This window comes from Falco cherrug, chromosome 16 (genome assembly GCF_023634085.1).
Source record: "Falco cherrug isolate bFalChe1 chromosome 16, bFalChe1.pri, whole genome shotgun sequence".
Taxonomy (NCBI): Eukaryota; Metazoa; Chordata; class Aves; order Falconiformes; family Falconidae; genus Falco; species Falco cherrug.
In genome coordinates this window covers 5,976,598-5,989,363 of record NC_073712.1, presented here as the reverse complement: position 1 = coordinate 5,989,363, position 12,766 = coordinate 5,976,598, and the positions used below count along the sequence as shown (strand labels likewise).

General features: G+C 61.0%; 1 protein-coding gene across 2 annotated transcripts; it reads left to right on the top strand.

The window, feature by feature from the left end:
• The first annotated feature begins 3,054 nt into the window (after positions 1 to 3,054).
• ETNK2 (ethanolamine kinase 2) lies at positions 3,055 to 12,413 on the top strand. 2 transcript variants are annotated; one of them, XM_055728091.1, is made up of 8 exons: positions 3,055 to 3,293; positions 7,188 to 7,447; positions 7,953 to 8,090; positions 9,282 to 9,424; positions 9,528 to 9,611; positions 10,035 to 10,204; positions 10,902 to 10,975; positions 11,146 to 12,413. In XM_055728091.1, the coding sequence occupies exons 1-8, from the start codon at positions 3,084 to 3,086 to the stop codon at positions 11,216 to 11,218; spliced, it is 1,152 nt and encodes a 383-aa protein (XP_055584066.1). In that variant the 5' UTR covers positions 3,055 to 3,083; the 3' UTR covers positions 11,219 to 12,413. The 2 variants fall into 2 exon arrangements, with proteins under 2 accessions (XP_055584066.1, XP_055584067.1); XM_055728092.1 differs by lacking the exon at positions 3,055 to 3,293 and adding an exon at positions 4,603 to 6,735.
• The last annotated feature ends 353 nt before the right edge of the window (positions 12,414 to 12,766 follow it).

Genomic DNA, 12,766 nt, shown 5'->3' with positions numbered 1-12,766 from the left:
GTTCTGCAGGAGAGCTGTGGTACTTCAAGTTACAGCAGTAAATCCAGGCGCTCCGCGATGCCAAGCAGTTTGCCACGCACCCTCATCCCTAGCTCCACTAGCTCAGGTGCTGTGACTGCTTGTGGTCCACAGCCGAGCCCTGGGAAACGTGCCTGTAAAGCAGAGCACACTTGGGCTTCTGGAGCAGAGCCTGGAGCAAGCCACCATCTGAGCGTCATCGCTCGCAGAAGCTTCTCATCCTCATTTCTGCAACCAGTGATGACTTCGGATGAATTCCCAGTGCTGCCTGGAAGCGCAAGCTGACACGAGCTGCCTCTCAGGCTGCAGGGATGGTTGGGAGAGGGATGCTCCTGCCAGCACCGAAACAGTGGCTGCTGGGTGACCTTTCCAGCCAGGTAGGCAGCAGCCCCCACTCTGCTGGCCAGCCCTCCCCCTCCCAGCACGGCACCTTGTCCCTGCCCTGCCCCACGGAGTGGCAGCGTGGCCTTACAGCGCAGAGGATGTGGCTAAAGGGGTGTTTGTCCCTCCCAGGGGGGTCTCCGCAGCCACAAAAAAACTCAACGTTGGGGTGCACAACCCCGGGTCTCCTGGGACAGGAAATTCAAGGCACCCAACGAGGTTACTTGTTTCTTTCCATCGCCTCCTGATCCATCACCTCCAACACGGGGGCAAGGGGAGCAGCGGCAACGGCTCTGGGGGGCCCGGGGGGTGGCGGGAAGGGGCCCCAGCGGTCAGTGTATCTTGCTTTCATCCAGCGTTTCCTGAGCACACCCGGGCGCTCCAGGCAGCTGCTCATCAGCACAGGAAACCCGAGGGGCTGGGAAGCAGGGGCAGCGCGGGCAGGGAGGGCAGAGCTGCCCAGAGACCCCTTGGCGAGGGGGGATCTGCACAGCTCAGCACTGGAGCTACAGCCCAGCCTCTCCACGACCTTCTGGCCATACAGGGATGCTGGCAAGCTTCTCCCCTTCCTTCCCCCTGCAGGGAAACCCTCCGCTCAGAAATAACGAAGCCTCCTCTGTCCTATTCTACACCACCATTTGGTGTGGAGATAGAGCCCACACTTCTCTCTGGTCTGGAGAAGGCTCCATGTCAGCTTGCAAAAGCACCGGGTGACCTAAGCCCCCACGCTGGCTTCTGCCTACACGGTCAGGCTGGCCTAAAATAGGATGTTTTTCCAGTTCTGTTCCCCTTCAGCACATTGGGAGGGAAAAATGCCTGGGCTGCTTGCAGTGCTGCTCCTGGGCCCCTTAAGCCAGTTTATTAACACCTCTAATCGCCTGCGCCCCGGCAATTTCCTCGTGGCTGCTGCGCCGTCTGGCTGCGAGGCACGGCCAGCGTGCAACCACCCCGTATTAACACTTGTGATCGTTACGGGCAAGCAATTAGGCCACGCTCAGCCCAGCAAAGCGGCGGGAGTAATTATGACCATCCTATTAAAACTGACTATATTTAGAAACGCGGGGAACTGGCTGGATATTATTTAATAATTTTTTTTGTCCCCTTCCCTAAATGATTTTCCCCAAGTCTCCATGGTCCATTTAGCTGGTTTCGGCCGCAGCCGGCTGTAAACTTTGGAGGGGGCGTTCTCCGCTCCGAGTCATGTGCAGTTGTTATTTCCTTTGATAATTAAGCCAGGTCGGAGCGGTGTCAGCGGGCTGCGGGGGGCTGTGCCAACGGGCGAGTCGTGCTTTATCTTTAACATCCAAACCTCTCCCCAGCCCACCTATAAATCCCATATGGGGGTCAGCGCTGGGTGGGTGATGCGGTAATAGGGCTGGTGAGGCCAGAGGGGGGGAGCATCCCTCCTGGAGCCCAGGATGCTGCCAGCACATCCTGGGGTGCAGCTCATGTGTGGCATCCCCGTCCTTTTTAACCCAGATCCCAAAGGGATGGGGGGGGGGGCTGTGTGGAGCCCCCCTGGATGGCTGGGGGGCTCTGGGTGGCGGGTACTGGCAGCAGGTGCAGCAGGTTGGGGGATCCTGTGCAGGTCCCAGCGTGGGTCCTGGTGTGGGGCTGGTGTGGGTGCCAGTGCAGGTCCCAGTGCAGGGCTGGTGTCGGTGCCAGTGCAAGGCCAGTGTTAGTCCCAGTGTGGGGCTGGTGTGGGTGTCAGTGTGGGTCCCAGTGCAGGTGCCGGTGCTGGTACAGGGGCCGGTGCCAGGGTTGCCGTGGGTGCGGGTGCCGTTATGGGTCCCGGTGTGGAGCCAGTGTGGGTGCAGGTGCAGGTCCCAGTGTGAGGCTGGTGTCGGTGCCAGTGCAAGTCTGGTGTCAGTCCCAGTGTAGGGCTGGTGTGGGTGCCAGTGTGGGTCCCAGTGCAGGTGCCTGTGTGGGTGCTGGTGCAGAGATGGTGTAGGGGCTGGTGCAGGGCTGATGCAGGTCCCAGTGCAGGGTTGGTGTGGGTGTGGGTGCCGTTATGGGTCCCGGTGTGGAGCCAGTGTGGGTGCTGGTGCAGGTCCCAGTGTGGGGCTGGTTTCGGTCCTGGTGTGGGTCCCAGTGCAGGTGTGGGTCCTGGTCCCAGTATGGGTCCTGGTGCTGATGCGGATCCCGGTGTGGATGCGGTCCCGGTGCGGGTGCGGATCTCGGGTACGGATGCGGGTCCCGGTACGGATGCGGGTCCGGGTGCGGATGCGGGTCCCGGTATGGATGCGGATCGGGGTGTGGATGCGGATCCTGGTGCTGGTGCGGGTCCCGGTACGGATGCGGATCCGGGTGTGGATGCGGATCCTGGTGCTGGTGCTGGTGCGGGTCCCGGTACGGATGCGGATCCGGGTGTGGATCCCGGTGAGGGTGCGTGTCCCGGTGCGGATGCGGATCCCGGTGCCGGTGCAGGTGCGGATCCCGGTGCGCGTCCCGGTGCGGATGCCGATCCCGGTGCGGGTGCGAATCCTGGTGAGGGTGCGGGTCCCGGTGCCGGTGCGGGTCCGGGTGCGGATCCCGGTGCCGGTGCGGGTGCGGGTCCCGCTGACCTCACAATGCGGGCGGGCTGCCGGGGAGGCGGGCGGCGGGGGGCGGGCCGGTGACTCATGGCTTCCCAGCGGCGGGCGGCTCCTCCCCGCGGCCGCCGGCCCCGCGGCAGCCCCCGGCACATGGGCCGCGGCTCCGGCAGCGCGGAGCTGGGCATGGCCGCGCCGCCCGGCCGCTGCCCCGACTGCCCGGGGCCGGAGCGGGGCGGCGGGGGGGCCCCCGCCGTGCCCCACCTCGGCATTGCGGTGGACGAGGGCGACGTGCTGCCCGGGGCGCTGCGGCTCATGCGGGAGCTGAGACCCGGCTGGGAGCCGGCCAGGGTGAAGACCAAGGTACGCCCTGCCGGGATGGGGGGGAGCCTGCGGGGACCCCCCCTCCCCCCGCCGCAGCCCCGCGCATCCCCCGCAGGGATGGTCCGAGGGAGCTGCAGAGCCCGTTGGGGGGTCTAGGGTCCGCCCGCGCGGGGCTGTGGGGCTCCCCCCGGGGTGCTATAGGGCGCGCCCTGGGGCACCTATAGCGCTCGCTCTGGGGGGGGTGTAAGGTCCACGTGGGGGTGGTTGTACGACCCACCATGGGGGCTATAGGACCTGCCAAGGAGGGTGCAACGTCCTGTGTGTGTCCCCCCCCAGTTCTCCCCTCCACTCTCGGAGCGTAACCGGCACCGATGTGCAAAGGTGTGACACAGACACCACCCCCCACCACCCCCCCGCAGGCTTTGGGGACCCCTCGGGCAGCCACTGAGCGGTGGCTGCGAATGCAAGGGTGTCCCCAGGGTCCCTCGAGGCTGCCGAGGTGGGTGCAGGCTGGGGGGCTGCTGGGGTGGCAGCCTGCACTGCTGGGCCCCCCACACCAAGCCCCTCCTGCAGGTGCTGCACCCCTGCCTGCACCCGGTGCTGTCGGGCCCCTGCTTGCAGGAGTAGCTGCTCCTGGGAGCAGGTCTCGCTTGGGTTACTTGTTGGTTTGCACCTTTGCCAGGTCGCATGGGCTGCGTGCAGGTTCAGCCGGGAGCGGGGATTCAGCGCTGGGCTCCTTGCACGGGACAGGGCTTTGCCGTCCGGAGCTTGGCAGGGCTTTGCTGCAGCGGCTGGAAGAGCGGGGCTGGCAGCTGCCTGACGTGGGGGTCCCCTTTCCTCTCCTCACCTCCACCCAGGGGTGTCAGGTCTGCGGTGGAAACACAAGGCTGGTGGTACCTGTGCCCTCACCGGGCTCCGGGCACGGGAAGGTAGCGGAGCTGGATGCGCTTAAACATGTACACGTGTGTATGCATGTCCTCCGAAGGCACACGCTTCCAGTGTGCCTGGAGCGTCATTAAAAATGTATTAATAGCCAAGTGTAATTAAATACAAGAAGCTGCAGGAAAATACATATGAAAGGGCAGATGGCAATGGGCAGGAAGCTGGGAGCTGGAGTTCCTCAGAGCACATAGTTCAGGGGCAGGAAATCTCCCGGGCTCCGAGCAGCACCGAGCACAGACTCAGTGGCAATGGTTGTTTGAGAATGACCCCAGCTCTTTGGTATCCAGGCTTTCTCCAGGCACATCGGAGGGGGTCAGTGTTCAACAGCAGCTTGTGTGTGCGTGCGTGTGGTTTTAATTTAAAAAAAAAAAAAAAAAAAAAAAAGGCGAAAAAAACCCCCTTCAGCAGTTAGGGGGGGGATTGGAATCTCCAGTTGTATTTCCCTTCACTGCTATGGCAAGAGCTGTTCGGGAGGAGACTGGAGCGGTGCACTGGTGCTCAGCTGGTTCCTATTAGCGTTCCTGTTCACTTTCCTCCACGCACTGGAGCGGTGCCCGGCTCACACCACCTCGTTGCACGGTGTCAGTGCACAGCTGCTTGCAGGGGCTGTACCAGGCTGCGCTGGTGACACAGGAAAATCTCCTGGTGCTTGGGGCAGGGTGTGGAAGATGGGAAGAAGGCTCTGGGTGCTCGGCCTCCCCTGCCTGCCCTCTTCTTACTGGGGTCTTCAAGCCCCTGAGCTCTGGGTTGTGCCAGCTTTCACCGGGCTCCCACTCCTCATCCTTTAAGCTCTGTCCCTGGGTAGAAGCATCTCCGTACGGAGAAGGCACGGGCGGTATCGGTGAGTCAGCCAGCCACGCTGTCAGGGAAGCACTCACTCCTCCATCCCTCATCTGGCAATAAGAAGAGCAGCAGCAATATGGAGCCAAACCCCTGCTAGGACCCCGGTGGGGCTGGATTATTTTTTAGCCCCACTTTGGCAACAAGGTGCCCTGCTGCAGTCTGGCGAGGGGCTGTTGGCCACCTCTCGGGATGGGGAGCAGTGCTGGGGGTGCCTGTACACGGAGGCGGCCAATGTGCAGTGCTTTGGGAATGCCGAGGGGTCTTCCAGGGTGTCCGATGGAGCTGCTTTGCTTCGGCACCTTTGCACAGGGCTTGGGTCTCACATTTCATTGCTGCAGGGCTCCTGGTGTGGAGTCAACGCTCGCTTTTCCCCACTCCCTGCTGTCATACAGCTGCAGTAGGGAAGGATCTAGGCTGGTAGCAGCGCTACAGCCCTGCTGATAGCTGGCTGTGCTTTAGATCCACAAGGAATAGCACCGGGCATCTCCCAAGCAGCCATGCTCACTCCTCGGGAGCTGGAGGAGCTGCTGCCGCCTCCAAACCAGTGTGCATGTCTGCAGGTTGCTGACGAACCACGTGTGAGCCTCCAAAGTTAGCAGCCTGGAATTCAGGGGGGATAAGGCTCAGTAATCCCGTTAAACCCACTGAAAAGGGCTGATCGGGCTTGTTGGGCAGGAAAACAAAGCAGCGCAAGGACTTCGCAGGTGAGGCAGTGCTGAGCATCTCGATGTGGAGCTGGTCACCTGCGGCTGATGTGTGCATGGCTGATGGAGCGCACTGGCCCCAGGGTGCACTGTCTTCTACATGGATGGGCCACGTCACCTTCGGCTTGCTGAATTTCTGGCCTCTGGGGCCTGGCAGGACAAGGAGAGGAGAGAGCCAAACGTGGCACAGTGGTGGAAACACAGATTATCTGCCCTGGGAAAAGCAGCTCAGCTCCTTGAGAAGGTTCAGTCCGCCCCAGCTGCAGCTGAGGGGCAGCAGCCCACCAGCGACGTGATGGCTGGCTCGCCGCTTGCCGTGCTCACCCCAAATCCAACACCAGCCAGCTGTGTAACGAGGGCTGTTAGCACCGTCTAACTTTGGGTGTCTCATTCCAGTGCTTTGAGTTTCCCTCGGGAGGCTGCATGGGGAGCCCTATATATAGGCACCCTATATAGGAGTGTGAGTTGCTGAGTGGGATGTCTAAAATTATCTGTCCCACCCCCAAGCACCGCTGCTGCCATAGCACGTGCCCTCGCCTCCCTCCTGCTCCACCAGCATCACACTTGCTCCAGCTCCCTGAACCCAAAGGGGATGAAGAAAACACTTTCGGGGGAGCAGCGGCACCCCGGCATGCTCGGCCTCGGCGCCAGGCAGGTACCACATGGGGCTGAGCATCCTGCCGGTGCAGGGGGGGCGATGGGGCAGTGGTTTCCCCTGGGGCAATGGCTGGAGGCAACTGAAATTGCTGCGGGATGGGAAGAGGAGCCTGACGCAGGCGGCAGCGGTGGCAGCAGCCCCTGCATGTGCGTGGGCAGGCGGCCAAGCCGGGGTGACGGGAGAACAAAACTCTCTTTCCATCTGTGAGGAGCCGTCAGAGCAATGACATGAGACGTCCCCAGCAGAGACATCCCTGCCTATCAGCGACCCAGCCCTGTGGGGAGGGTCAGGAGGAGGAGATGGGGTGGTGGTGTTTGCTCCACGTTGTTTGCTGGTGGGTTTGGTGTTTTGGTTTGGTTTTTTTTTTTTTCATTTTGTGCCAAAAGATTTATGCTGATTACTTGGGAGTGATTCCCAGGGCCGCTCAGGTGCCAAACGTGCTGGCAGCACATCTGGCCTGAGCTATTCCTGAACTCCCAAGTGGGAAATGGCAGGATTTCCACCCAAACCACCAACCTGGTGCAGCTGAAGCCTCATGCCTGTGGCCCCATGCAGAGCCCCAGTTTGCACCTGAGCCTCAAGGCCTTGCAAACTCGTGTCACCTGCCAGGGGAGCTTTTCTGGCTGCTGTGGGCACTGCTGCTTTGTGCTTCCTTTTGCCCGTTGCCGCCTTTGCCACCTTGCTGTGTCCCGGGGGTCTGCTGTTGGGAAGGGGGTTTTCCCCCACTCCCGGCTGGCGTGGCAGGGATGTACAGGCATCGGCTCTGCTGCCCTTCTCCCCCTCCAGCTCTTCACCGATGGCATCACCAACAAGCTGGTGGCCTGCTACACGGACGAGGGCATGGCAGACGCGGTGCTGGTCCGTGTCTACGGCAGGAAGACGGAGCTGTTCGTGGACCGGGAGACAGAGCTGAGGAACTTCCAGGTGCTGCGTGCCCATGGCTGCGCCCCCGACCTCTACTGCGCCTTCCAGAATGGGCTCTGCTACCAGTTCCTGCCGGGCATCGCGCTGGGACCCGACCACGTGCGGGACCCTCACATCTTCAGGTGGGCAGGACTCCCACATCCTCGGGGGTGTGGGTCGTGGCGGGGGGGGGGGGCACGGTGCTTCTCCAGGCACGAGGGGGTTGCCCCATGTTCCTGGCTGTCCCCCTCATTGCCTGTGCTCCAGATGGGTGCTCGAGCATCGCTGATGTGCACAAATCTGGGTGGTGCTGGGTGATACATGGGCCAAACTGCAGCTGGGTTTATCACCGTGGGGTTTTTTAAAGCATCCCTTTTTGGTGGAGAGAGATTTCACGGGAACCACGGCTTTTATCTGAACTTGCCTGGAAAGGCAAATGCTGCTTTTGACGCAGACAGGGTCTTGAAGCGCTTCAGAGGCTTGCAGCTGAGGTGGAGGGGGGTTCAGCTGTGCTGACCCTGCGTTTTTTAAACATGACTTTTGGGGTCCCCCCAGTCAAGACGTCTCAAGGCTGGCTTTGAGGAGCGCTCCTCTCGGGAGCTCTGCTACACGGCCACCTCTCACCCCCATATCTGTGCTCCCTTCCAGGCTGGTGGCCCAGGAGATGGCCCGGGTACATGCCATCCACGCCAACGGGAGCCTCCCCAAGCCCATCCTCTGGCAGAAGCTGCACAAATACCTCACCCTCGTGAAGACGGATCTCAGCCCAAAGGTATCCAACCCCAGGTAAAGGCAGAGGGATCCCAAAGAGCCAGGCTCTGGCATGGGCATCCGCTGCCCACCCATCTCTAAGTCTTCCCCATACAGGACCGGGGGAAGAGCCCCGGTTCCCAGGTAAAGCCTCTGTGGGACTCTGGGATCGGTGAGCAGGGCTGGGGATGCTGTTGGGGCTGGATCTGGCCACGTAGCTGCTTCTGGATCACGATCCCTCTGTGAGCAAACTCGTGGCCAAGCCATCAAGAGCAGGTGGGATGGAGGCATCTCCGTGCACCTCCCGGTCCCCTTCCCCCTGCCAGTGTGGGGGTGACTTTTGCTGTGCTAGAGCAGAGACAGCTCTGGCTTGTGTCTGTACAGCACCCAGGCAGGATCCGGCCCGAGCCAGAGACTCCCACCTGCTGTAATAATTTGCCTCCTCCTCCCTGCAAACCTAGCCTGCATTTTAAACCCTTCCTAGAAGAAGCTGAAGCTCAAGACCTTCATACGGAGGGGATCTGAGCAGCAAGGTTGAGCTGACATTGGAGGGGATGCTAGAAACCCAGTATAGATTGAAACAGCCAGTTCCCACTTCAAACCAGTTCATCCCACCTCTGGGAGCCTGGGGTTTGTGCCAGGGTGTCTGGGAAGGATGCGGGCAGCCCCAAGAGGTGGTGGAGGTGAAAGAACCTGAAGGCAAGCAAATAATTAACCTGTTCCCTGAGCAGCAGTGGCGGGACACAGGGCTTTTCTCAGACTTTACCCAAGCCTGCACCTTTGGTGCAGCCCAGTAGGTAATGATTAACTGGCTCTCTTCTTGGAACTGAAACTTCTGAGGTTACTGAGAAGGGTGCATGCCCTGGCAGAGTCCAAAAAAATTCCCGTTGCCTGGGGTTTAGCTGGGCGCTTTGGGAGTGAGCACTGGGGGCTCGGTGGCTGGTTGGGTGATTTTAGGGGCTGGATGCGGGTGTTAGTGGGGAGAAGGGAAGGGCTGAGGCTGCACCATGGCATCGTCCAGGCTCCCTGGGTACCACGCAGCATGTCAGAGGATGTCTGAGCCAAACCTGGCCTCCCCACCAAAAACGGCCCCATTAGCCCTGCTTTGCATCACTGATGAGTTCATTTATAAAATGCACAGAGGGAAGCAGGGGGCAACGCCACCCCTCTGCCCCCGAGGGAGGTTCCCCATGAGCAGAAGTGATTCCACCCCATCCCCTTCCCCAGCCTCCAGCAGGACGTGCCCAGCCTGGAGATGCTTGAACATGAGCTGGCCTGGATGAAGGAAACTCTCTCCCAGCTGGGGTCCCCCGTCGTGCTTTGCCACAACGACCTGCTCTGCAAGAACATCATCTACGACGGGACACAAGGTGTGTGGCAGCAGCTTTGCACACCCAGTGGAGGGGTCTGTCCCTCGCCCACCTCCCCGGGGGCAGGCAGCTCCATCTCCAGCCCCTGCCGTTGCCTCCACAGAGCACGTTCGCTTCATAGACTACGAGTACACTGGCTACAACTACCAGGCTTTCGACATTGGAAACCACTTTAATGAGTTTGCAGGTGAGTCGGGCTCCTCTCCATGGCACTGAAGGTGGCCCCCCACAGCTGCAGCAGTTTCCCCAGGGTCTCCCCATCCCTGGGGATGAAGGAGGCAGTTGCATCCCCAGTCCTATAGTGAGAAATTGGGCAGCTTCTCCTTGGGCTGCCCGGGGTTAGAGTGATGTGCAAGGGAGGGTCTCTGCTGCTGCTGGGATGCTGCTGGGATGCTGCTGGGATGCAATGCCTGCATGAGCCCTGCTCTTACGCATGCAAGGACTGGATGGGTGCCTCAGACCAGCGGGTTGATCCCCAACTTGTGCAACCCTGGAGCTGCAGGGGTTTTTGCTCACCTGGTCGTGCATGAGAGCCCCCACAGTCACATTGCTTTGCCCTGGAGAAACCCTCTGGCCCCCTGGGCATGGCTGACCCCCGCTCCCCTCGCAGGCGTGAAGGAGGTGGATTACCGCCTCTACCCCAGCAAGGAGACCCAGCTGCAGTGGCTGCGCTCCTACCTGCAGGCCTACAAGCAGCTCACCCAGGGGGACCGAGGAGGCACGGGGGTGTCTGAGGAAGAGCTGGAGGCTCTCTACGTGCAAGTGAACAAGTTTTCTTTGGTGAGTGGTGGAGGTGGGCAGGAGCCAGCCCCTCTCGAGGGCTGCCTGTGGGATGGGGGTTTTCTTTGCTCTTGGGTGAGCTGGGGTTTCATGCTGCGGTTCAGCTGGTGAGGATGGGGGTGCAGGTGCCAGCCTGGGGGCACCTGGGGCACCTGGGGCAGGAGGCCACCCCAAAGAGCTCAGTTGCAGAGGCACTGAGCCCCTAGGCACAGTCAAAGATAGCGCTGGCTGCCTGCCATCCCACCGACACATGCCAAGGGACAGCGTGTCTCTGATCGCTGTGGCCTTGGGCTTCCCTTCAGAGAAGCCGGGCACAGCTGAGCATGAGGAAATCCTCTTTGGTAAATGCCATGGGCAGGTGGAGCCAATTTTCTGGAAACTTAAGGGCAAAATATCAGCTGGTTTCCTGGCTGGAGCTGCCAGGAGGGACATCTCGGCTGCGAATGCAGAGGCTGGTACCCTGAGCATGCTGTGTGGCTGTTCAGTATCCTTCCTGCTGGCATCCCTCACCCGGGCTGGGATCAGACTCCAGAGGGTATAAAAATACACATGTGGGCCAGCCCCAGCTGGCTGCCACTCCATGTCCTGTCGTCACAGCCGCGGGACTCCTGGGACCCGGCCAGGAGAGGCACAAGTGACTCGTCCTGCAGGCAGGGATGCTCCGGCCCGTTTCTGATCCTTGTTTTGTCTGTTGCAGGCATCCCATTTCCTCTGGGGATGCTGGGGCCTGATCCAGGATAAATACTCTACCATAGACTTTAACTTCTTAAGGTGAGTCTGCCGGGGCTGGGGACATTTGCTCCAGTAGCAGTTCAGTGTGAAATAGCTGGAGCAAGAGGATCCCAGTGGTCCCTCCATGCTGAAAGGATCCTCTGCAGCCAGGGGACACAGGACTGGGGGGACGAGCATCTTACGTCTGCCCCCCTCTCCTCTCTTGGCAGATATGCAAAGCTAAGGTTTAAAGAGTACTTCAAGATGAAGCCGGTGGTCACAGCCCTGCAGATCTCTAAATAGCATCTCCAGCCTGTGAGACCCTGAGCTATTTTGTCCTTGCTGCGTCCACAGCCCTCGCATCCCCCTTGCCCCTTCCCCACCCCAGCCGGGGGCGAGGGCAGGTCCTGATGGTGGGAAGGGGAAGGAGAGGAGCTCTGACCCAGCCACCGATTAAAGGAGACCCTGGACATACCTGAGACTGGACCATGAGATGCTAGAGAGGACCACGGCCTCGGAGAGGCCCCTACCTACGCAAGGAAGCCTTACCATCGCCTTAACACCGAGCCCCGGCTTGGCCCCAGTGCCCGGCGGGTCCGTGCTTTGCTGGCACTGCTGCTGCTTGGCTCGGCACCCAGTTTGCTCCCTCTGTGCTGTCCCCAGGGGTGGAAACGGGTTCCCCCCCCAATCTGCTCAGGAGCCCCCAGAGCTGCCCAGTTGTTTTTGCTGCCCCAATGCACACGCTGTGCCCATTGCTGCTCCTGCTGTCCCCTCTTGCCCTGCCTGCTCCATCCCACTTGGGCTGCCACCCCCAACCCAGCACCTTCCTTGGGTCAGTATTGATCCTGGGCTTGGGGCTGTCTCTGAGCTTGGGGCCCTTTTCCATGAGCAGTAGGTGTTGCGGCACTCCGGCTCGGATGGTGCAAAGCAGCACGGGGCAGCAACAGCCATGAGCCACGTGGGCTTGTGACCAGCAGGCGCTGGGTGCCTGTACCCCCTGCGATGGGTTCAGCCCACAGCTGACTCCGCTTTTACCCCCTGACCATGGTCTCCCAAACCTCACAGCATCCTGTGCTGCTCTGCCTTCCCCACCTCCGCCGGGGCCAGGGGGGGTCGGTCCTGCCCCTCATGGACACCATCCCTGTGCTCCTCTCTTTGCGGTGTCCCTCTGTGGGACGCCCCAGACGGAGGCTGAACTGAGCTGACCTGCTCCATGAGCAGCGTCATCCCCTGTCGGCACTCAGCTGCTCCCCCATCACAGGTCCCTGAGGGCAATCCTGGCCTGCTGAGCACTGCCCAGCTCGTGACAGTTGTTGTGCATCAGTCGAGGGGTGGAATCAGACCTCTCTGCCCCTGCCTGGGCTGCTGGGTGAGTGGTGCGGGGACAAGGTGGCCGTCCCCTCCATATGGGCACAGGAACCTTCCCCAGCAAGAACTGGAACTGTTGTTGCATCTGGTGTTTCTTTTGGTGCAAAATAAAAGCTGCTGCTAGCTGGAAGTGGGGGGTGGCAGATCTGTGGGGATGGGTGCAGGACCTGTGCCAGAGTGGGGTGACATCCCTGGGAGTGCACCCAGCCCTTCTGCTGCGGGTGGGGTGGGCTGATGATGTCCCCTCATGCTTCTGAGCTCCTTTCAGGTGCTGCAGGGGACCAACAGCCATGCAGCATGGGAGGGTGTTTGCATGCAGCGCTCGCTGGCTCTTCCCCACGCGCAGCAGCTGCTGGGGCTTCTTGTCCTGGAGCGATGCCCTGGGGTTTAAAATAGCCTTCTGCAGAACTGCTCCTGCATCTTCATCGTGGGTGCCCTGGCGGGCTCTGGCAAGAGCAAGCTGGACCACTTGGCTGCAGCAGG